This window comes from Triplophysa dalaica, chromosome 25 (assembly GCF_015846415.1).
Source record: "Triplophysa dalaica isolate WHDGS20190420 chromosome 25, ASM1584641v1, whole genome shotgun sequence".
Classification (NCBI taxonomy): domain Eukaryota; kingdom Metazoa; phylum Chordata; class Actinopteri; order Cypriniformes; family Nemacheilidae; genus Triplophysa; species Triplophysa dalaica.
In genome coordinates this window covers 9,848,834-9,874,033 of record NC_079566.1, presented here as the reverse complement: position 1 = coordinate 9,874,033, position 25,200 = coordinate 9,848,834, and the positions used below count along the sequence as shown (strand labels likewise).

At 41.2% G+C, this 25,200-nt stretch overlaps 1 protein-coding gene across 2 annotated transcripts in view; it reads right to left on the bottom strand.

Moving 5' to 3' along the window:
* Positions 1 to 1,275: 1,275 nt before the first annotated feature.
* tshz1 (teashirt zinc finger homeobox 1) overlaps positions 1,276 to 25,200 on the bottom strand; it is a 38,887-nt gene continuing 14,962 nt past the window's right edge. For both annotated transcript variants that reach the window (XM_056740907.1, XM_056740906.1), the window contains one exon: positions 1,276 to 5,854. In XM_056740907.1, the coding sequence (XP_056596885.1) occupies positions 2,493 to 5,854 (3,362 nt within the window). In that variant the 3' untranslated portion in view covers positions 1,276 to 2,492. The remainder of the gene's footprint in view (positions 5,855 to 25,200) is intronic.

Here is a 25,200-nt window from a genome sequence, read left to right as displayed (position 1 = left end):
GTTTGATTTCAATAACAATGTTCCTTTCATGTTATTATATTGAGAATGTTCCAACGTGGAAAAGTTACGCGACTTGAATAAATTAATAGTTTTAAATCTACTACAAGACACACTTTAAGCCTAAACCTGTTTCCTTACTGTGCAAAACAAAACTCGACTATTGAACCGTAAACAGTTCAAGGACTTTCGGGTTTATACATTTTCATTTTTTTGCACAGATATTCCGCCACAGTGCCATTTGAATGAAAAAGAATTGCCGTAATTGTGAAAAGCAAAACTACCAGATGGAGGCTCAGAATATTCAGTATGGGACCACTGGGAAATCAAAACATGCCAATTTGAGTGAGAGGATACTCTCAAATAGGCCAACTAACAAGGGGTTTGATACCGCAGCTCCCCAAAGCAGCTTCAAATGGAGATTGAGATTATTGTGCAAACATTGCATATTTCAGCCCTTGCTGCTCCTTGTTCCTTTCCCCTCAAGCCCCCTGTGTCCACACATATAATCACTCAGTAATTGAGCTGAAAAGAGTAAATCTTTGATTCCCACATGAAATTGGGCATTTATTTCAAAGTCTCAAACCCCTGTGAATCGCTTGGAGAGCACTTGTGCGAACAGGGGAAAAATATGCAAATCTGCTTAAACTGTGTCTATCTGCCTATGTTTCACTCTGTGCTGCAGGTACTCACAATGTCGCAGTTGTCATGATTGCTGTAATTTACATAGAATGCGTACAGGGACGCTAAGATCCTTTGGAATAGGGGAAGGGCTGGATCAATGCTACCGAATCGGTCCTGAGAAGCCAGATATACAGGCTTTATGGAAAAGCGTTAAATCCACAAGTTCTTCTGCGGTTTTGGCTAGTGCGAGCGAGCGCTCACTGTTTACCAGCAGTTTTTGTGTCTGGAAACGTATTCTCTCATTTACATACAACAGCAAAGAGGTAAAGCTGTATTGAAAGTCTAACGGCTGGTTCCCACTGCCACAACAAACGGCAACATTTCAAACATACTAAAGTTGGGTTGTGGACTCCATCTTTACTTTGCCCCAACAATGGTTGGAGTTTGTCACTTTTTTTTTGTTGAGAAGTGTGAACTAACAACTGTACAAATGGTAGTTAAAATGCGTATCAGAATAATTTAATTCGGATGTTTTGTGAAGCTTAAATAACTTTTGAGCATTTCAAACGGTGTTCAATGCAAGTGAAAAATATATAAAAATCAACAATTGACTAAAGAGAATTCACGTTAATGAAACAAGCGGAGAACAACATAAATCAAGAAATGCTTCAGGTTTTATTTTACAATTAAGGGACAAAAACATTTTCCTTTTTTAATTAGGGAATTAATGGGACTTTTCACAATGGCATGATAAAACATTGAAATGTACAGTATTTCATGTTTTGCATTGCTTGGTTCCATCTCGCACGACATGCATCGACATAGATGCAACTTCCTTCAGTCAATTCGTATTCATCACATCAGAGAACTTAGTTCGTTGGAAACTAAATGATGAATTGTGGTTCTACAGCACATATACTGCATATACATCTCTGTACATATTATTTCCTTTTTGTTTACTATATATAAAATGACAATATAAAAGAATGCACACCATACAAACAATGTAGAGCTGCGGCAATTGGCAAGATATGATGATGGAAATTTACACATCTTTGCTGATCATTTAAATTTATGTGCTGTATATAAGATTTCAATTAAGTCTGTACAGGTTGAAAGTGAAGTGAAACCATAGAAAGAGAAACAGTGGTACCAAAGCATACGTTTCAAATTGCTACTGTATAAAATGATACTCAACAACAACAACAAAAAAACAATGATAATTAAAAACAAAGAAATGCCTTTGAAAAACCAAAGAGTGTATAATCATAGGCAGCCAGTCAAAATCTTCATTGTCCTTCAAGGTTTAGAAGACTCAACAAAATCTGATGCATTGTTTTCACTTCAAAAGGGTTACAGAGTTTGATTTATGTCAAGCCAATATGTGAAATTCCGAGTTCAAATGAACGAAATAGGCCCATCTTCTTTTTTATACATATTCTTTTAACATTCAACACTACAGAGTGCTTTAATTTATTTTTTTAAGGTATATTAAGTGTTAAACGCAATTCATTCTGTTCAGAAGTTCTTTTTCCATTTCGTTTTAGACCATGCCCATGGATACCATGTTTGTTTCATTCCCAATTCAACAGAGTACAAACTGTAAATTCTGTTTGAATGTGAAGTCACTCAAAAGATGAAAGGAAAAAACATGCACATAACCGACACATATCAGATAAATACAATACAAAGCAAGAAATAGAAATCATGAGACTGAAAAACAACAAGGAAAAAAATCGAAACAGATCATGGTCCATTCAGGCAGTTGTACAACGCAAGTTGGACTGAGGCTCAGTTCAGGCGAAGTGCAGTACAGTGATGTAGTGCAATGATTCTCGATCCAGTCACTTCACAGCCACCAGCCTGCTTTCTTAAGCTTTTTCCAACTTTTCCAGCTCGCTAACAAAGATCAGGTGGTCCTCTGGTGACTTTCCATGCGTTTTGCTGAGGTGCAGTTTCACCGCATGCTTGCTGACAAAAGTCCTATTGCACAGTTTGCACTGAAAAATGGAATTTGAGTCTTCCTCAGTCAAGCCGAGGGCACTGAAAGTCTTGTCTGTGATCATTTTCGTGACAGCCTGCTGGTCTCTTATGAGGTCTATTGATAACTTTGAGAGGTCCTTCAAGCTGAAGCCCAAGTGGCTTTCTAAGTGGTTAATGTACGTGGAGGGAGTTCTAAACTGGGAGGCACAATCACCACACAGAAACAGTGGATGGCCCGTGTCTATGTTCTTCAGAAACTTGGTTCCACCTGTCCGCCTCAGTTGGTACTTGACGTTTGCCAACCAGTGGGAGATGGTGGTCATGGAGAGACCTGTAAACTTACAAATATGTACACGCTCCTGAGGACCAAGGTCTGTTATGATATACTTTCCTTCAGGGGTTTCTCGAAGACTGGATGCAAACTGAGCCTGAAGGATCAGCAGATGCTGAGGGTTCCAGTTTGACTGCCTGCCTTTCCTCTTCTGAATAGGAGAAAGATCCTCAAAGCCATCCTCAAAAGCACAGCCATCTCCATCCGACTTTTCAGATATAGAGGAGGGTGTCGATGACTTCGGCGTCAGACGACCTGTGAGGTTCTTCACCATGTCTGAAATGTCCATTAACGCATTCTCTCGAAGAGGAGATGAGACTGATTCGGACAAAGTGGATAAGATGGGTCGGGAACTGTTTGTGATACTGCTGCTGTTGTTGATAACAGTAGATGAGCAATTATTTGTGGGCCCATTGGAACTTTTGGACTTTGTCAAGTCCATTGGCTGGTCGTCGTCATTATCATAATATCTGTTGATAGACTCACTTTGCTTGACCTGAGCTGGATTGTACATGGGTTTTTCCATCATGTTGTTGCTGATCTTGTAAAGCATTGCTAGAGGGTCTAAAAGTGGACTGACAGTTTTAGAGGCCTTTCCCAAATGAGTGTTCATAATGGACTGCAATGCACTGAGGGGGTTGACTAAAGGCTGATCTGGTGAGTGGTCAGTGATAATTCCCAAATTCCCACAACCATTGCTGACTTCCGTTCCATTCTTAACAGGATTTTCTGCATGGCTTTCCTTGTATTCCCCTTCCCGATGAGGAACATGCTCCAACTCTTTATCCACTGTGCCATTCTTTGTTGGCTTGGTAAGATCATCTGGTCTCTGAAAGTCCTTTTTGTCTTTAAGGACAGGAGAAGGTGACTCAGCAGGCATATGTTTGGAACCACGTTCTGAAGACTTTTCATCCCTGTCTTTCTTGGAAGTTATTTTGCCTGTCACTTTCTCTACCAACTCTTCCATGGCTAGCACATTGCTTTTATGGTTTGGAGGTGGAGACGGGCTGCTTGGAGAATGGATCAGAGCATTGGAGTCCGAGGTGTAAGATTTCAAGTTGCTGGCATTGAATGTTGGTTGCATCTGAACACTCTGAACAGCAGGTAGAGATGTTTTTAGTGACCCGTGAAGCTGGTAAGCAGCATGAATGCTGGGATATCCACCCCAAGTGGGTGTACCTGTCTGAGCCTTACTGATTGCACTTGAAACAGTATTTTCTAAAGACTTGAGAATATCTAGACCACCTTTAGGAGTCTCCTCAAGGTCTTCCTCTCTTAGATATTTGTAATGGCTAGTTTTCCCTGTCTTTTCCACCCTCTCAGAAGGATCTTCCTTCTCTTGCTTGATTTTCTTCTCTTCACTTTCCTCCATTCTTTCATCTTCTACCTCCTTCCTTTCATCCATGATAGAAGGGTGTATTGGTGATTCTGGTTGCGATTTAATAGTGGGGGGTGGCAGACGTGTTGTTGTGGGTGGAAGAGGAATGGATTGAAATTTTTCTTCTACCACAGGGTCAAACACTAATTGCTTTCCCTTTTTAGAGGCAGAATTTGTGACTTTGAGAAAATGGCCGGTCACCATCATATGGGCTGTTAACTGCTGTAAGGTGTCATGGGAACTCCCACACTCCATACACTTGAGAATTTGAGCTTTTCGTGCCTCGAACTGCCAGGTATAACTCGCACCATTTTGGTAACCGTAGCGGTTGTTAGCGGTGACATATGGGTTGGAAATCTTCTGATCTTTGGTGGATGCGGACTCTGCCAATGGAATACCAGGGGTACTGGAGATGGACTCAGGTGAACATGGAGACAGCAGGTCCTGGAACGCTCGCTTTTTGGTGGAGGACACCAGCTTGGAGGCAAGAGCTGGCATTGGTTCTTTGAGAGGCACTTTCTGGTAGTGTTTAGTTTTGATCATGTGGACACTCAAGTCCTGCAGTGATTCAAACGAGTGGCCACAATACATGCATTTCAGAACTTTCTGAGCATCTTCTTTGCCCTCCATCTCCATTAAGGATCGCTTCCTTGGCTTGGACCATTTTTTGCCCTTGTCTTCCTCTTTGTCCTTGTTGTCATCACGGTAATGACCCGTTTCATTCATGTGAACCGTGAGACCAACTAGTGTGTCGTAGGCTGCGCTACAGTCCTTACATCTGAACTTGCTGGCACCTGTGAATACAGGCCCGTACAGCTTATTGTTTTGCCGGTACAGCTGCACTGTGCTAAAGAGACTTGGTTCAGGCATTAGGTGGTAAGGAGTATGCTGAAAGGTTTTAGCAAGTGCTGCTTGATGCCAGTCATATGCAACACCCCCACTTGTAGCACCATTGATGTTTCCGTGGTTAGCATTGTTGGCGGCTTTAGTGGAATTGCTGCTTGGTGCTGCATTTGTCTTGGTGTTGGCGCTAGCATTGCTGCTGCTGCTAGCGCCGCTGCTTGCGATGTTGCTCACTTGGCTGCTCACAATGCTGTTGTTCCCCTTGTGGCTGCTCACGGTACTGTTGGTGCTGCTAGCACTAACCTGCTTGCTTTTCAAAATGTCTCTCGTGATACTTGACCAGGATGCATCAGAAATCAGGTTTGCATAGACGGCTTTCATCTGTGCCAGGCTGTCCTGCAGTGACAGTCCTGCATCTGTCTCTATGTCTTCGACCTCCTCTTTATCCTGGCCCTCTTTGGAGGACGTGCTTTTGAAGTCAGCCAGGTGATCGCTGGTGTCGCTGAGGGGCGAGCCATACCCGGCGTCTGGGTTGGTGCCATTGCTGAGCGGTGAATTCTGGTAGCTCAACTGTTCGTGTCCGTCGTCGTCTTCATTGCACAGGTACTCTGCATCCTGACCGTCTAAGGAGAGGCCGTCGTCCTGCAGATGTTCCTCATCGATCTTAGCTGCCTTAAGCTCGTCCTCTGGCACGTAAGCTGAAAAAAACAAGGCAGAAGGAAAAGAGATGATAAGACAAAACCGCACCAAAATGTGCAACTTTAACATGAATTGTTGAATACGTAAAGGCACTTCTGCATTGTGACGTTGCTTTAAAAGCATTAAGAGTGGGGGGGGAAAGCATCAGTGCATGTGTGTGTGTGTGCATGCCTACATAATGATTCTAAAGAGATTTTTTGTCAATAGTCCTGGCAGAGGACGCAGGTTTGCAATTATAAAGTGGCAAACATCCATATCTTGACTATGATAGATAGCACCCTTCAGTGCTGAGACTAACAAAGCTATTCAGTGTAACAGCTCAGCAAGGGTAAAAAGGGCACAGGCGAGTCCTTTGAAAACCAGTCCTCTAAAGCACAAAAAACAGGTGAACTTTAAGGACGCACAGAAAAAAAACAAGTAATGCCATTTAAAATAAAGGAATAGGAGAGTGTAACTGTTAATAAGTTGCCATCAAAACTGTCATGAAAAGTTACAGAAAAAATTATCAAAAATAAATGAAACAAAATGAGACCAATAGCATTATTCATACTTCATAAACATATATTCATTTAAAAACCACCCATCCCGGTAAAATCCACTGTCATTTCTTAACAGCGCAGTCGCTCACAAAACATGAACTCCAACCACTAGCACCATATTGACTACTCTCTTTCTCGTCCTCCTTTTCATTGTAGTTAGAGGGCACAGGCTGTGTGTGACATTGATCCAACTCTCCCTTTCACTAGCCAAGCTAGACTCCTCTGAGTGTGAGATTGCTTCTGAGTTATTGCCAGGGATGCAGCGCGGGGTGCAGCTTGCCTCAATGCTGTTGGCAGAAGCGATGGAAGTTCTCGCAGCGAGCGATGCTAAAATGCAAGTGGAAATGGCATGTCATGTTGTCATGGTCCATGCTGTACTAACTCTCCGAGAGTCAAGAGCGAGCGCAGTCACAGGGAAAGATGGATAGGGAAGATCAAGACAAGGGGATATATAAACGGAAATATGGAAACCCTTCCACTAAGATTATTGACAGACTATTAGCCGTGTCTGTTTGTCTGAATACTAGAATTGGCTTGTGAGCCATTCTTCAAATCTACATACAAATTTGTTGATGCAAATTTGAATAATATAAACTGAATTTATCACTGATGAATCATACATAATGTGCCAAAAATGTAATCAATTTCAGTACAATAATAACCCTGCTTTCTAAATATTGCCATCAATGTCCTCCTTCCTGTCTATATTTTAACCAAAAAAAGTCACAATCATAAGGTTCGTAAGAACCAGTAAACGCATTGATTTTTTTAGCAAAAACAGCATCAGGCCACCTTCTTACCACAGCAACATACATTTATGCTTATTTGTGCAAATAAAGATGGCACTGCTGCGCATTACTGCTAAGTGCACATTATTTCTCGGGGTAAAAAGAGGATACTGAAATGTTGCCTACGCCACGCACCAGAAAATGCTTATTTTCCTCTTCTAAATGTGCGGTAATAAGATGTACTGTCAGATGTATTACATGAGGGAAAAGGAACCGAGCAATGATGTTCACAAATGTAAGGTTTCATGTTTCCACCACAAAAAGCTCCTTCACTCTATTGTGTTTCGACAGAGCTATGACAGAAACCGAGTGATAGCCCACTGTCTGCACCCGCAGCTGCGAGACAAAAAGGGAGAGAGAGAGAAAGCTTCTCATTTAATTCGCTTAATGAATAGAGAATAAAGGTCCATAAGACCAAGTGCTTAATGAGGAACGGTAGGATTAAATTCCTGTTTCATCAAGCTGCTTTCGATCTACAGCGGGAGATAAACAGAAATGAGCTCCCCGTCATCGAACGACATCAAAGTACCTCTTTTTAGTGCGCTTGTGTGCCTACGTGTGTTTTCACAGCATGTCCGGCAATAAAAAAGCCTCACGCTTTGCGCGAACGGCATTGTTACCATCAGCCATTTTGAGGAGAACACAAAAAGAAAAGCCAACAACACCAGCCAGCTATACTTTGAAGGCTATAGAAAGAGACAGATCAGGAAAAAAGAGAAGATGTGGAGAATGAGGGAGCGGAGACTAGAGAAACAGTCGAGCGCTTGAAGAGATGCTCCTTTATCTCAGCGAGCCACCAGGAGATGTCTGTCCAAGATGCCAGGATCCGTCTCAGTGGTTGAAGCAGATGTGCTGTCAGCTTCAAATGGCGTGCAGCTGAGCACACGTAATCGGAACGGACTCCGTACCTGATGTTTGTAAGGTGCCATTTACTGCCGCACGGACGAAGCCGTAGGGGCGCGAACAGCTGCGACGTTCGCGTTATTTGCATGCGCGCTTGGATATCCTTAAAAGGATCCGAGCCTTGAGCTCCGAGACGGATTTCAATCCGTCAATTCCTCGGAGAAATCAAGTAGGCGGTATAAAGCGAAAAGGATTTGGTGAAATAAACATTACAAACTGTCAAATAAATCACTTATCCAAATATCGCTTTAAAAGAAATTCAAGCCGCAACACGGTTCAGTGGATGGAAGCCCTGATAATTCCCTCAAGTCACTGCGGCATTTAAGACAGCTTATCACGTTAAAACAAAGAGAGAAGTTTTTCATCTCTGCTATAATTACAGAGAGTGATAGAGCAGTGGATGGAGGGCCAAGTAGAGAGAGGAAAAAGTGAAATGGGGGGGGTGGAAGAGAGCAAAAGAGGGCTTTTTCCGCAAAGAGATGGGCAGAACCTGACACTAAATCGAGCGCGTCTCCTCAGGCCCTGACACCGCGTGGCATCTGACAGGCATGCGCGTTGGCATGTCACTGTCCTCGCATCAAGACGTCAAACCAGACTTGGCAATTTTTTGCCATCTGCGTCAAAAAAAAGAAAAAATAGAAAGCAGCGCCAGACGACGGCAACGACAGCTCACACTTAATAACCCAATCAGAAGTTTGACTGCTGACATCTCTTATCGGAGGCCTGCTTTTAACATCACGCCGAACAATGAGAGCCGGATTAAGAGGAGATCGGAGGGGGGGAGGGGCTTGTTGTGTTTGTCAGTCAAAAATAAGACTGCATTGTATTGTGGGGAGAAAAGCCCAGAGATAAGTTGTTAAGAATGCGCACAATTAAGAGAATCAATAGCTGCATCAAAAGCATCTTTTTACAGCGAGGCACGAGAAAGGCACGAGGAGCTTGATTCACAGAGTGGGGATGTTTGTGAAGCGTTTGGGAACTGGGGACGTGCAAGACTACACATTATAAAAAACTAAATCTGCGGGGTGCCATACAAATAGGCAACTGGGGACGGGCTTTTATAAAATATACATTCTTGCATTCAAAACAGCTGGACGGAGTGCAACCGAATGGAACATAAGGCAGAAGTATCAAGATGCACTTGGGTAATTCTGAACCTGGCATGCCTACAAGAACAACACAAACAGGTTGATCAGTTGATCTTGCGAGATAAAGCACAAGGAAAATGTTTATAATTTTTTTTTCGAAAAGTCAGCTATAATAACCCAAACTGGTTAGGTCTGGTTTCAAAGTTAAAAATAAAGTTTGTTAGTAAAAGAACAAAGTGTGTGTGTATGTGTTTGTAGGTGTTCTTTTAAACACACCAGCACGGACAGATGGAACAAAGGTGTGTATGTTCCCGAGCGCCCGGCAACATCTAAAGCGATCAGGCAGAGCACAGAGGCCTTGTGGTTGTGTGCATGTATGCAGCGTGCGAGATGTGAGAGGTGTGTGTCAGTGTCTGTGTGTGTGTTGCGCGGGTGAGCGTGGCCATCTGTGTCCAGAGTGGAGCTGTCACTGTGGCTGCGGAGATCTCACCGAGTTTAGACAGGTGACACAGCAACGGGACATGAGCCGGACACACACATATACACATACACAAACGAGCAGAGCTCACAGTCTCAGCCAACAAAGATCAGCCGCAGAGTGAACCTTCTTGCTATGGACTCCTGACACCACACACACAAACATAGCCGGTGCCAACACTTAGAAACACCGCCCACATACAAGCACTCGAGCGTTGAGATTCGCATACGGTTGCCCAACAAACAGCAGAGAATTACCAAGGCTTGACTCTATAGTCTGGATTCGGAGAGAAGGGTTCCTCCAGTTTTTGACTTGTAATTGAATCTAAAATGTAATTATTTATTTATGACCTAGGAAATCGTTGTTATTGATAAGAGTTAAAAAAATCTAAAGAGTCGTGCAGACCGATTTGTGAACTTCAAATGAATCCGTCCACTTTATTCAAGCTAAACAATAAAAAAAAAATGTGGATAAACAGTCAAATGTTTTAGAGCATAGCTATACTAATTCCATGACCACTATATTTATATCATTGTACGGTCCTGGATCCCTGTAAAAATAGATCTTCCACAAATATAATTTTGTATTATTAATAAACTACACTTCCCGTTTCACTTTTTTTGTTTTCCCCACATATAAAATTTTGTCTTAAAGATATTTTTTTAACAGTTCTATTCAATTCTAAAAGTTATAATAGTTCCATTTAGTTTATACACACAGTATTTAAAAACTGAAACAGTGTTGTTCATGTCTTGCTAAATGGTCTATAAATTAAAATCCAAGTCTAACAAAAGAATGCATAAAACCTAAATATCCCGTCAACCACATTCACACACATTCCTAGCCTTCCCAATAGATCCCCTGGACAAAACCAGGCCCGTCTGATCGGTGCATCTGGTCCGTTTGAGAAACGTCAGGCCTAAGTGTCCAAACTCAAAGAGGAACGAGAAGAGAATGCTCACGGACAGATCGCAGATGCCGACGGCCTCTCCTGCCCCGACTGTCATTGCTCCTCTCCCCGCCTCCTTCCTTTTATTTATTTATTTTATTGAGGAGGAGAGCGGGCAATCACTACAGTCATTTGCACTACTAATGTCCAATTCTGCCTTCCCTCAGCCTGCTGATTTAGCCGGTCAGAGTGGTTTTGGAGTGTGCAGGGGAAAGCCGTGCCGTTTACCCGACATTTTAATGGGAAAACTGGCAAGTCTTATTTGGCCGGCCGATGTGGTTTGTCGCTGGGTCTCCATTACATGCCACTCAACTTTGATGCCTTTGGACAGGGCTGATCAAACCATGTCTTTTGACCTACGCAAGCACGCTGAAGGCAGACAGGAAGGGAGATGGAGAGAGAAGGGGAGAGGGGGGAGGTAGGACACTGAAGGCTGTAAATAAAATGACATTATTATTTCCTCTGTCCTATCATGTAGAAAAGCCAATTATGGTAATGCTCTGCATGTCAGTGAGAATGCAGCAATCTCTCTCTCTCCCCCTCTCTCTTCCAGGGCAGTTAAAACAAGGCTTTGGTAGCACGATGCTGTCTGCCCCGGTCCACTTATGGCCTGCTGCAATCTGCCAGGACTGTCTGCGGAACTGCCAATGGCGAATGTGCCACGGTGAAATGGGCTGCTTCCAGAAATGACTGTATAGTGTGTATTACATATAACATATTACAACTACTTGGCGTAAAAAACGGTTTACCAAAGTAAACCGACACAGACAGCGTCTCTGTTCCAAACCTAGTGAGCTGCCTGGAACATTGCCATGGAACCTCATATGGGACCGTGAACCTTGTGTGATTAAGTACGCTATGGATAAACACTTTGGGGAAAATATTTGTATATAAAGCTCATTGCGGTTAAGGATACATTTAATAAAGATTTGAAATTTGGATAGAACATGACAAGGTAGCTTTAAAGCAGCATAATGCTACTGTCCTTCTGAAATGTCTCCATATTTTGTGATCTATATTTTTGGCTAAAAATCTTTATTACTAGCCATATTTTGGTACTCACTGGGTTTTGGGACTGGCAGACACGATAATTAAGTTGCTCACCTTTAAGGAACAGCAACTACAAAGATGCTTCTGTAGGAAGCTCGCAAGATTTAGGAACAAACATGTGTAGGTATAGCGATGTGTGACTGTTTCCCGGGTGAATTTTTCTCCTAACCTGTTTGTAACGTTTTTCTTTTTACGCTTTCTTGTGTCATCGTATTTATTTTGAGCGGCGAATAATGATCGCCGTTTCCATTCTGTGGACGCACACTGATTGATGGCTGCTGTTCAAAGTAATGAGGCCACTGCGGAGATGGACAGATTTGTAAGGGGGGTTCGGCTTGTAAATCTGACCCCTCTCCCTCTCTCTCTCTCTCTCTCTCTCTCTCTCTCTCTCTCTCTCTCTCTCTGGCCCAATGTGAACCTACGAGAAGAGAAAGTCACATTTTTCACCATCTCGCACACAATCGTCCTCTCTGAGGACTTTCTTTGTGCTCCGTCTCCAGGCTTTTTTCGTCCCTTTCTCTGCGAGACACATCTAACTTTATTACAGACTAAACAAAAGAAGGCTTTGAAGTGCAGACGGGCGTTTTACACGGACCCTGCCCACCTCGCCGTACCCGCTGACAGTGATGGGTGCTCCTGCGGACACTCTGGAGTAGACTCTCTGAATTAATATCTGCTTTGCCTCTTTAAGCATCTCTTGTAAAAGGCTGGCCCAGCTTCCCCTCCCCACCATCCTCCGTGTGGAATAGGCCACCATATGGCAGAATAGCTCCAGGCCCCTAAAGAACTGGTGTGGCGTTCCATTCTGCACTCCAAATTCATCTTTTCGCTTTAGATACTTCCGGACGAGTATAAATGGAGGTGTGTTACTAGGACCGCTGCATTAAATCTAGAGATTTACATCAAAAAGACAGTCAGAGAGAAGAACAAATAGTTATCGGACAGTGAATGACATAATGCGGACTTATAATAAAAACTCAAGTTATCAATCATGAATTCGATTCATCTCTGAATTAGAGACTCCCTGATAATTAAAATGAAAAATGTATTTCTTATATTTTAAAAGAATATAAATATAGTAATATATTAGGCGTATTTATATATTCATAAGCCATATAAATATCATAACCAAATTGGATGAATGCTTCCTGTATCTCTTTCAATAATGTTAAAAATCAGTAATGACCAAGAAGATGAAAGAACAAAAATACACAAGTGTCAATGCTTTTATCTCACCTAACACTAACATACACTGCAATGTCACTCACTCACTCACTCACTCACTCACTCACTCACTCACTCACTCACTCAAAAACACACACACACACACACTCCAATGTCAAGTCCATACTTATGCAAAGTGCGGCCTACTTTGTCATTTAATTTTTAAAAACCCTAAGGTCGTATAACACACTTTCCCTGTCATTTGCAAGTACATTAACTCGGTGGCCACGCGACAGCCAAATTATGCTAATGGGCTGCTAAAATGGGTCATATAGACAGTGCGTTTTACATTAGCTTCAAACAATAGGGAGGGAAGAGCAAAGCAGAGGTGACAGCAACACCGGAGGAGAGAGACGGGGTCTGTCTCCTTTACCCGTCGTTACGTCCTCATCTAGAGCAGCCGGTAAATGGAGGCCTCGTGCCCGTGCGAAACCACAACAAGACGCTCATCTCCCATCGTCCCCCAAGACTGCAGAACACGGCATCAAAATGTGTGCTGAATAATGAACGGGCTCAATTAACGGATTATTAACAGCAATTTACTTTACTTAGATAATCCGCCTTCAAAGAGTATGGTGAGGTGGGATGTATTTTAAGGAGCAGAAGCAGAACTGCGTTGCAATTGTCGCTTAGCTGTGTAAATATAGCACGGATTTAAACAGTAGTTGGAAAAAATATATAAACAAGTAAGGAAAGAGGAAAAAATAGATTCACACGGATACCGGTAGTTTATAAATACATTGTAAATTTGAGCAAAAATGTATAAAAAGAAAATAATGAAGATAAATGTCTAGCTATTTTATACTATAAATTTAAATATTATAAAAAAAATCCTCTTTTTGGCACCAATTCAGTGTGTTGCGTAAAAGATTTTAAAAGCACAAATAAGGCATTGCTTCTAAATTATTACAAGTGCACAAACCAAGTATGCATAATACTGACAAAATGCTGTTCAAAATAGTTCTAGATGGGAGTCTAGCATGACACAACACACAAAAAGTCAACTTCCCACAAGTGTTCCAGTCACCCACCCAGTTCTAAACTACGAAATATGCGAATCAAATGAAAAATCTTCAGTCGAAACAAAAGAGCCTGTATTACTGGACATTGGTCAGGAAGTAAAGCAATAAATTGTTTCCAGGCTGACTGAAGCAGCTGTGGAGCATGTTGTTATTGCGAAAGCTTCCACACGGCGAATCGCAGCGAGCAGCGTAAACAAGGAAAGGCTAAACGAGTGCATGTTAGCTAATTAAACAGCACTCGTGATTGCTGAGTAATTGAAGGTGCCTCAATCTTCACCTGAATACTTCCACAAATAATTACCTTCTTGTAATTAGCGTTGTTGATAGAGTGTTTGCGTGCGACACGCATCTGAAATGCTCGCCCATTAGTCGCAATACGTTGAAGATATCAAATCAAATATTTGAATGGCTTGGAAATTAATTACATTACGAGGTCAATTAAATTCATGTTTGTAAACAGACGTTTATTGCCAATTTATTGTGCTTCGTCATGGTTTTGATAAGCAGGACGCATCGAGAGCTACGGTAGGAATAAATACAACTAGCCAGATATTCAGTTCTGTTGTATCCTGGTGTCTGACGAGAGGTAAAGAGAACGAGCGCTGCGATCGATACAGACTTCAATAAGTCATTTTCAAACCATCCCCGCAGCTGTCTTTAATAATCTCCTCAGTTGTAAAATAAACACAAATATTTCATATTGTTTGTTTATCTTCTATCTCCCACAGCTAGCTCCTGCATTGCAGTGCATTTTCTTAATACTATTTTGTCTCTATCGCACGCTCGCTCCATCCAGGTTTGGTCGAGGCGGTTGGCGGGCCGTCATGTCGTCAGGCGCAGTCAATAAATCACCTTTCGCCGTTGTCATAGAGGAGCAGCCCAGCCGTGAGACAATGGCCATTATATATCCTAAGCACTGCAGTCTCTTTCCCATCTGGCCCTTTACGGGGAACCGCTGTTTCAGCTGTTGGGTGGCGGGGTGAAAAAGTGCTCGTTCAGTCATGCAGGATCGCGGCGCTTCTTAATCCCGAGGTAAACCCGGAGCCCAAACACGCTGCCCGTAAACAGCGTCATCTACGCCTTCCCTGACCGAGATACAGATAACACACAATTCCAGCTCTGAGCTAAGAGACACAACAATGTCAAAACAGACAGAGAACCCCCATGTGGAGGGAAATACAGAGAAAACTGGAGAGCGTGGATGAGGAAAGGAATTGTTTTTTTGTCTCCCGAAATCCCCGAACACAGTCTTTCCACTAGCCCATCACCTGAGCCGAGTACCTGACAGAAAACGCACCAAACACACACACAGCAGCTGCTTCCATTGCCTAGCAACTACCAGTTGATAGATGATCCTAAAAGATGGATAATTACCATAAATCAGACGGTTCTGAAAGAGAAGCGATGAAAAAAAGTAGAGCCTGCAGTACTAACGCCAGGCAACCGTCATCGACATGACGCTGTCTTCATCATACTCCCTCCCCACACGTCTGCTTTGGATGCAAAATAAAACTTTACTTCTCAAAGGCCTCGCACGTCAACACCAAACACATTAAAAACACAAACTTTCCGTGGGTGCCATGGCTTGGTGCCACATTTCGTCTTATTTTGGATGTGGGCTTGAATCTGGCTAGTGAAATTGAACAATATTTGATGGTACTATTTATTCAATAAAAATATTTAACAGGAATGTGATACCCGTGTTTGTTGCTGTATTTATCAGGAGCCAAACACTTCCCTGAAATCTCTGACTGAAAAGCAGCTGTTTGGGGAGAGGTGGGCTGTTCGTGATGCAATCTGGAGTGAATCTGAGGAAAAACAGCTACGAAGCGGGTCGCGAGCGCAGCGAGAGCGTCCGGCAATAGCTCAGCGTGATAAGTTCCTGATGCTGAAGGATAAAATATGAATGCGGCGAAGTACAAACAGGGCTTGATAGCAGATCATAGATTAAGGACTAAAGCATAACAAAAGTGATTGCGATGAGAGCGCGTTGTCGAAAAGTTTCTTGAAAGAGGACGCTTGTGATGAATGGCCACAATCAACATGCAACAACAGAAAATAAGTCACAAAAAAATCTACAGAAAGAATTCAATGAAGCGAGACAACAGTAAAGGAAGGAAAGAAAGAAAAAACAAAGCAAATGTGTGACCTGAGAAAAGAAAGTAAATCTAAAAGAGAAAGGTGCAGGTAAGTAATAAAAAGAAAACAAGAATGGCAGAGATGTGCATGTCACTGAGAGCGACAGGAAAAAACAAGGGAGCAGGAGGACAAAAAGCACCTCCTCTTCTGGGCCGTGACCTCACCGGTTCAGTCTAGCTGAGTCTGGTTGCACAATTAACCATCAATCAAACGTGCCAGTAGCGTCATCCCACCCCTCAGCAAACACACACAGTCCCAGATCCTGACCCTTCCCTGACCGGGAAGCCCTGCATATGCAAAAGACAAATATGGGCAGCAGGCATGCGGTGGAGATCCATGTATTTGTTTATTCATACGCTGAATCTTCGGAATCTTAAAAGATATAGTCAAATGGAGGCAGAGTCCCCTTCACTTGCACATATCCTTTCCAAATTCTGTAATGCTATAGGAGCGCTGAATTAAAAACATTATACCTTACTTCCTGTTTAATATGATCTGTGATGACGGTAGAGCTTTGGGGAGGGGACGGGGTCAGCTGTAAACTTTAGCAGCTCTCCGAAGACCAGACCGTTACAACTGGGTGTCAGGTTGCGCTCCAAAGAGCATCTCCACACTGGGGTGTCATAAATAACCCTACACGTCGTCCCATAAAACAGAGGCCTCTGCTTGTCTTTCTACTGTCTACCCTCTGTGTGCATCTGGTCTGCAAAAACTACTAAAAAATAAAGTGTCTGATGTCATCTGTTCGATTCACGCCTCTGTCTGAGAGGGGACTGTTGGTGTTGAGAGGTGTTTAACCTTGATCTGCTAAGGGGCAACTGTTGGGTTCTGCTTGATGACATCAGCCAGGGAGGGTAATGTTTTCACGGCATTTATTTTGTGTTGAAACAGGTTGTCAGATACATAATATAATAGCGTTGCAAGAATTAAAAGTATAGTTCACCCAAAAATGAAAATTCTGTTATGAATGACTCACTCTCTAGTTGTTTCAAACCTGTAAGCATGTATTTGTTTGTTTGATTGAACACAGAGAAAGATATTTGGAGGAACACTTTTAGCCAAACTGTTCTTGGAGCCCATTGACTACCATAGTAGGGAAACATTTACATTTTAGGTCAAAAATGCCCCAGAACTGTTTGCTGTCCTATATTCTTCAAAACATATTTTGTTTTCAACAGAAAAAAAAAAACTATTGTAGTCAATGGGGTCCAAGAACTGTTTGGTTATAAGCATTCTTCAAAATATCTTTTTTTTCTGTGTTCATCAGAACAAAGTAATTTATTCAGATTTAAAAAAACTCGAAGATGAGGAAATGATGGCAGAATTTTTGTTGGGGTGAACTGTTCCTTTAACTCAATTATCAAAAAATAATTATTAAATATAACTGCAAGCAGTAATCATCGGGTTCGAGCAGTCTAAGGGGACTAAGGTCAACTGCCTTCGCAGACTACGGTCAGGAATCGCACCATAACACATCCGCAACGGATGACACTTACCCATATCCAGAAAAATGAAAGAAATGGTCAGCAACGGTTAATACAGACCACGCATGCTTACACTCATATGCAGGTTTAAACAGATAAGGGACGAGTGAAATTAACCAATTCTCATGTCTCTACGATGTTCTGTTCCAGAGATATAGGTCTAGCTTAATGGTTGCTAAGTTAACCTGTTTAGTTGCTGTGGATGTGGCATGGCACCTGCCATACATTATGATAGACGTGTATACATTTTTTTTAAGGCTTTAGGCCAGGAGCATCTTAAATAGATACATTGATTCACATTCATAATATTCTAGAATGCCATGGCATTTAAATTATGCTTAATTTTATACAAACACCTCACATAATACAATATACCCCATTTTGATGTTTGCTTTGAACTTCAGGAAGTCATGTTTACCATGTCTAAATGCCTAAATTTATTGAGCTGCTGCCATGTGACTGGCTGAGTAGCAATTTGGGTTTACATGCAATTAAACTGGTTTTATCTAATAAAGCTTTGTTATATATATATATATCAACACTCATCTTAAAAGCAAGCAGACATGTGCTATATTTATAGATGTGTAAATATGGAGCAACGTTTAATGTGTAATACATTATATTTCTAACACTGTCTTCCTGTGAGACACATTTCATTACACACACATGCACACTCTCGATCACACAAGACATACAGAACTATACAGTGCATTCAAACTCATATGATACAGAGGGAAATGATATCCATAAACACACACGCACACTACACACCTTTATCCTGCACATATTTATCGTTCCTTTAGCAAAGCTACATGCATTGTGATCTGGTGACTCTATAAGAAAGCCATCGAAATGAATGTCTCTTCCTATGAGCATCACATTTTGCATGCTTGTTAAGTGTCATAATATGTATAATAGTACTAAATGGCAAGTAAGTTGGATTATTTATTAAGGAGTATCGACATATAACATACTCGTTTCACGCTAATATAATAAAGGACCCTGTTATGGTCACAAAACAAAAAAAACTCAACATGATTTTGATGATTATTGACCTAGAGAGTCCAAAGAAATGAACTGAGGTGGAAATTTTGAAATTGCTTGAAAGTCCTTGAACAAGTTTGAAAAAGTAGTTTTTTAAATCATCACCAATATCTCACAAACCATTTGATAGACATCAATGGTTCAAGAGGCAAAGTTGTTATGAATAAGGAGATCTATCGTTTGATATCAATAGTTTGTGTATTACTCAAATGTCACGTGACGAACAGTTGTCTAGGCTACCAAAAGACATGTGCATTATGCCATTTTTATTATTATAGCGCCACCTAGTGTCCAAACGCCACGTTCTTTTTTATGTGAAATCCTAGTGATGGTCTCCAGATATTTCCTGAGCCCCTTGCTGTTATGTTAAACCGTTCTTGATTTGAGGCCATTTAAATGTGATAGGCTCCGCCCATTTTTTTATTTTGGGGCCCCTAAGCGACCGTGAAAGGAAATTTCAACTTTTTTTGATAATTATTTACCTTCACACTCAACACAAGTCATCTACATTGGTTTGGGTCTGATCGGTCAAAAACTCAGGGACAAGTTTGCGAAGAAAGGTTTCTATCAATATCTGCGATAACTCACAAACCATTTGATCGACAGAAGTTGTTCTAGAGGCAAAGTTGTTTAGAATAAGGAGATCTATCATATAATACAAATAGTTTGGTTATATGTCAAGTGTCACATGATACACAAATGTTTAAGCACTACTAAAGCGTTATTTCGCCCCCCGGTGGCCAAATGAGTTCACATTTCTTACAGACCTTAAGGACCTTGAGATGAATAAGCCCAGCGAGTGTCGTTTTGATCGGCCTCCGTTTACCCGGTGTAATGAGCGCTCAAAATTCATTGGCCAATGGCGGCCATGTTTTTTGACATACGTCAATGTCCTTTTAGATATTCATGAAGCATGAGACAAAGAGACACCATACCAATTATCAAGTCATTCGGGCAAAGGGTTGCGTAGTTATAGCCATTTTCTAGCTCATTCAAATTATAGCGCCACCTAGTGGCCAAAATGCCACATTTTTTTTATTGTGACTCCGGACTGAGGGTCTACACATATGTTCCAAGCCCCATGAAGATATCTCAAACAGTTCACGAGTTATGGCCATTTTAGCTAAATATGCCACTTCCGGTTTGGACGTTTTAGCGCCACCTAGCGGCCGTGAATGGAAAATTCAACTTTTTTTCGATAACTATTTACATTCACAGTCCACAGAATTCATCAACGTTGGTTTGGTTTCGATAGGGCAAAAATCCAGGGACTAGTTCATTTTTTTTTTTTTTCATAAAATGCAAATTAGCGAAAAAATTTGCATACCGGAAATGAAATCGGAGATATACGTTTTTTAAGTTTTGAGCCAGTGATTACACTGATATAAGACACTTGGGTGTGCGACCAATGGTTTAGGAGTATAAGGCGCAAACGCGCTTTTCATCGTTGTAGCGCCACCTATGGGCCGATTTGGCTGGCTCCGTGTATCTGAGTAGCGACAAGGACTACTACCATCTGACCAAGTCTCAGCTCTGTCGGTCTTACGGTTTGGGCTGCAGCATCAGTTTTAGGGCAGAATAATAATAAGAATTAAAGCTGCAAGCAGCATTTAGCGGGTTCGAGCAGTCTAAGGCCTCTATTGGCCTTGCCATTGTCAACTAGGCTCAGGAATGGCACCGTAACAAATCCACAACGAATGACACTCTTCCACACCAAGAAATATGACAGAAACGGTTGGTAACTTTTAATACAGACCATGCATGCGTACACTCGTATGCAAAAACGGGCGTAAACCGATAATACCTAAGGGACGAGTGCAATAAACCATTTCTCATGTCTCTATGATGATTTGTTGCAGAGATAGAGATCTTGCTAAACGGTTGCTAAGCTAACCTGTTCGGTTGCCATGGGTGTCAATTAATACCTGTCAATTAATAACACATCAAACCACAAGCCAAACGAACCAAGCCCCGTGTCTTTATAATATTCTACTGCAGAGATGTAGGTCTGGCTAGACGATTGCAAAAAATAATCTGTTTGGTTGCTAAGGGCGTGGCTTGGCAGCTGTCAATTGATAAAGAATGAAGCCATTAGCAAAACAAAGCAACTCCTGTGTCTCTAAAACATTCTATTGCACATATATAGGTCTTTTTTTTAATACAATGCACATTCTTCAAAATAGCTTATTTTGTGTTCTGAAGAATTGATAAAAAAAATACGACCAATTTAAATAGATAACTGATTCACATTCATGGTCTGCAACAATATTCCAGAAGACCTTGCCATTTAAGTGATGCTTATTTGGTTGAGTCTGGTGACTCTGAAGGCCATTGGAGTACAGTGAGCTCATTATCATGTTTAAGAAACCAGTTTGAGATCATTTGAGCTTTCTGACATGGTCCATTTTTTACTGCTGGAAGTAGCCATCAAAACATGGACATGGTTGGCAACAATCCTCAGGTGGTATGTGTTATCTAATATATCCCATACCATATATCCAATTGTTTCTCCATTTTGATGCTCGGTTTGAACTTCAGCAAGTGTGTTTACCACGTCTAGAAGCCAAAATGGATTGAGTTTATGCTATGTGACTGGCTGATTAGCAATTTGATTAGCAAATGATGTACTTATTAAAGACAAGTTTAAAACAGTAATTTTAAATGTATGATATTTCACCTTTTTGACTGTTGTGAAGGCATGCCTCTTCCGATAAGGATCACATGTTGCATGCTTGTTTTGTGTCATAATATGTATAATAGTACTTAATGGCAAGTCAGTTGGATTAATTATTAAGGAGTAGCGACCTTCACCGTACTCGTTTCACGCTAATATAATAAAGGACCCTGTTATGGTCACAAAACAAAAAAAACTCAACATGTTTTTGATGATTATTGACCTAGAGAGTCCAGAGAAATGTACTGTGGTGGAAATTTTGAAATTGCTTGAAAATCCTTGAACAAGTTTGCAAAAGTAGGTTTTTTACATCATCACCAATAACTCACAAACCATTTGATAGACATCAATGGTTCAAGAGGCAAAGTTGTTATGAATGAGGAGATCTATCGTTTGATATCAATAGTTTGTGTATTAGTCAAATGTCACGTGACACACCGTTGTCTAGGCCACCAAAAGACATGTACATTTAGCCATTTTTACTATTATAGCGCCACCTAGTGTCCAAACGCCACGTTATTTTGTATGTGACCTCGGAGTGATGGTCTACATATATTTCCCGAGGCATATGATGATATGTTTAGCTGTTCTGGATTTATGGCCATTTAAATGTGATAGGCTCCACCCATTTTTTTATTTTGGCGCCCCTAAGCGACCGTGAAAGGAAATTTTAACTTTTTTTCAATAATTATTTACAAACACTTCCCAAAGAAGTCATCTGCATTGTTTTGGTTCCGATCGGTCGAAAATCCAACGACTAGTTCGCGAAAGTAGGTTTTTGACATCATCAGCAATAACTCACGAACCGTTCGATCGATAGAAGTTGTTCCAGAGGCAAAGTTGCTCAGAATGAAGAGTACTATCATATGATACCAATAGTTTCTGTATATGTCAAATGTCACGTGATACACAATTGTTTAAGCACTCCTAAAGCGTTATTTCGCCCCCCGGTGGCCGAATGAGTTCACATTTCTTACAGACCTTAAAGACCATGAGACGAATAAGCCCAGCGAGCGTCGTTTTGTTCGGCCTCCGTTAACCCGGTCTAATAAGTGCTCAAACTTCATTGGCCAATGGCGGCCATGTTTTTTTAAATACGCCAATGTCCTTTTAGATATTCATGTAGAATGAGACAAAGACACACCATACCAAATAATAAGTCAATCGGGCAAACTGTTGCGTAGTTATGGCCATTTTCTAGCTCATTCAAATTATAGCGCCACCTAGTGGCCAAACGCAACATTTTTTTTACCTTGACCCCGGATTGAGGGTCTACACATATGTTCCAAGCCCCATGAAGATATCTCAAACAGTTCAGGAGTTATGGCCATTTTAGTTCAATATGTTACTTCCGTTTTGGACATTTTTGCGCCCTCTAGCGATGGGGGATGAAAATTTCAACTTTTTTTTAATAATTATTCATATTCACACTCCACAGAACTCATCAGCGTTGGTTTGGTCCCGATAGGGCAAAAATCCAGGGACTAGTTCATTTTTTATTTTTTTCATAAAATGCTAATTAGCGAAAAATCTATAATGGCGGAAATGAAATCGGAGATATACGTTTTTTAAGTTTTGAGCCAGTGATTACTCTGATATAAAACACTTGGGTGTGCGACAAACGGTTTAGGAGTAACAAGCGTAAACGCGTTTTTTATCGCTGTAGCGCCACCTATGGGTCGATTTGGCTGGCTCCGTGTATCTGAGTAGCGACAAGGACTACTACCATCTGACCGAGTCTCAGCTCTGTCGGCCTTACGGTTTGGGCTGCAGTATCAGTTCTAGGGAAGAAGTATAATAATAATAATAAAACCAACAAATACAATAGGTTTCTAGCCCTTCGGGCTCGAACCCTAATAAAACTAACAAATACAATAGGTTTCTAGCCCTTCGGGCTCGAACCCTAATAATTATCATACCAAATGTAGGAAAATGGTTTGTAATAATTATTTATAAATACTAAACCGACATGCTTATAATAGTATTTTTTGGGAAAATTTTAACAATGAATCATTAGGCAATGTTGCAAGCTAGATCTAAACCATGGTCATCCACGGCACCAAGGCTCAACATCATAGCACCTGTGCAAACTAAAAGGTCATAATAATAAAGTTATGTGTCGTATAGAACATCTCACCCTCTTCAAGACTGATTTTTTTACTCTACTTCGGTGTTGAGATGTTGCTTTATCAAAAAAAACCTCACCTCCGCTTGGACACATTGAAAAACTGAGGCTGAAGGACAGATAATGATAAATTCTCTGGTAAGAGTCCCGAACAGACACATTCCTGTGACCCCGGGCGCAGCCACACAAAGAGCAGAAGCCTCTTTCTTTTTTCCAGAAGCCTCTGTGACGGGCGTGAAAGTGGGCTGAGAGGGGAGCAGAGTGTATGGAGGGTCCGGAGAGGAGCACTAAATCACACAGAGGCCCACATCACACACAATCAATAACAACACATCAGAGACACAGAGAAGGAAGAGAGGGAGGGAGGGAGGGAGAGAGAGAGAGAGAGAGAGAGACGGACAGAGGAAGGGAGAGAGAGAGAGAGAGAGAGAGAGAGAGAGAGAAAGGAAAAAAGTGCAAAGCTCATCCCTCAATTCATGATATTCCAGGGTAGAAGCGAAAGCTTTGAAAAACTCGCAAAACCTTCCAGAAACAAACGACCTCTCTCTCTCCTGCACACACACAATTAAACTTTCACAGCCTTGCAATTGCCCTCTAACAATACGCCGTCCCCCACATCTTCTCTCTTGTTCTTTCCTTGCACCTAAATAATATTCACCATGATAAATGATGCCATAACTCCGATATCCACAATCAATCTGGCCTTTAAAGACACATCCATCTTGTGTAATGTTGATGGGGGACTCAGTCAAATGGAGAGACGTGACTGCTTTGCTGACCTGAGAATGATGGGGGGGCAGCAGCCCCACTGACTGATGCCTGTCAGGCCACATCTGGCTGCAAAAATAAATTAGGCTTATGAAGACAAATGAAAAGGCCTGCTCTACCACTGAGAGAGAGAGGGAAAGGGAGTGAGCGAGCGAGAGAGAGAGAAAGAGAGGGAGGGACAATGAGCAAGTGAGAGAGAAAAGAAAAAGAGAGGGAGGGGAATGTGGAGGGAAGAATAAAAGAAATAAAGATCAGCAACCTGGTGAGAGAGGATTACTCCTGTAGGCAAGATGTGCAACATATAAAATACAAATTTTCTTAGTGTGTTCTTATCATTCAAACTTTGATTCATGTTCTAGGCCACAAAACAACCTGTAAACAACCAAGCAACAAAAGCGACTTTTTGCTGTTTAGGTTTTATTTGCTTTATTAAAGAATGTTTGGAATGAAAAGTCACACTTGAACTAGATTTGGGGCAATGCTATATTTTAACATTCATTAAAATCAAGTAAAAGTTTGTGATTCTTAACTTCAGTCACTAATACTACGCCATACAATGCCAGGTGGCCATCTACTTAAACTTCTAGATGAAAAATAACAAGCAACAGAACAAAAAACAAAGAATTAAACAAACATTACATTACACAAAGTAACCGTCAAGAGTTTCACCCACTTATTTTTTATATAACACATAATCACTGCCAGTTTCATGTCAAATAAACATAAAACATAACATCAATCACATCCAGATTAAAGTTTGTGTTTACATAATATATGTCTGTGTACTGTGCATATTAATTTTTTTATCTGTTCAGAGTGATGACAAATGTTTATATGCTCTTCTACTTGTAAGTCGCTTTGGATAAAAGCATCTGCAAAATGAATAACTGTAAATGTATCTATAAAAACATACACATACATGCAAATATTTAAAAATAAATAGATATATATACAAATGATTAAACATTTAGATATAATTTAAATTATTGGTAAATATAAATAAATGCATGTAAATATTTGCTTAATATGTACACGTGTGCGTTTACATAAATACAAAATTAATTTGCACA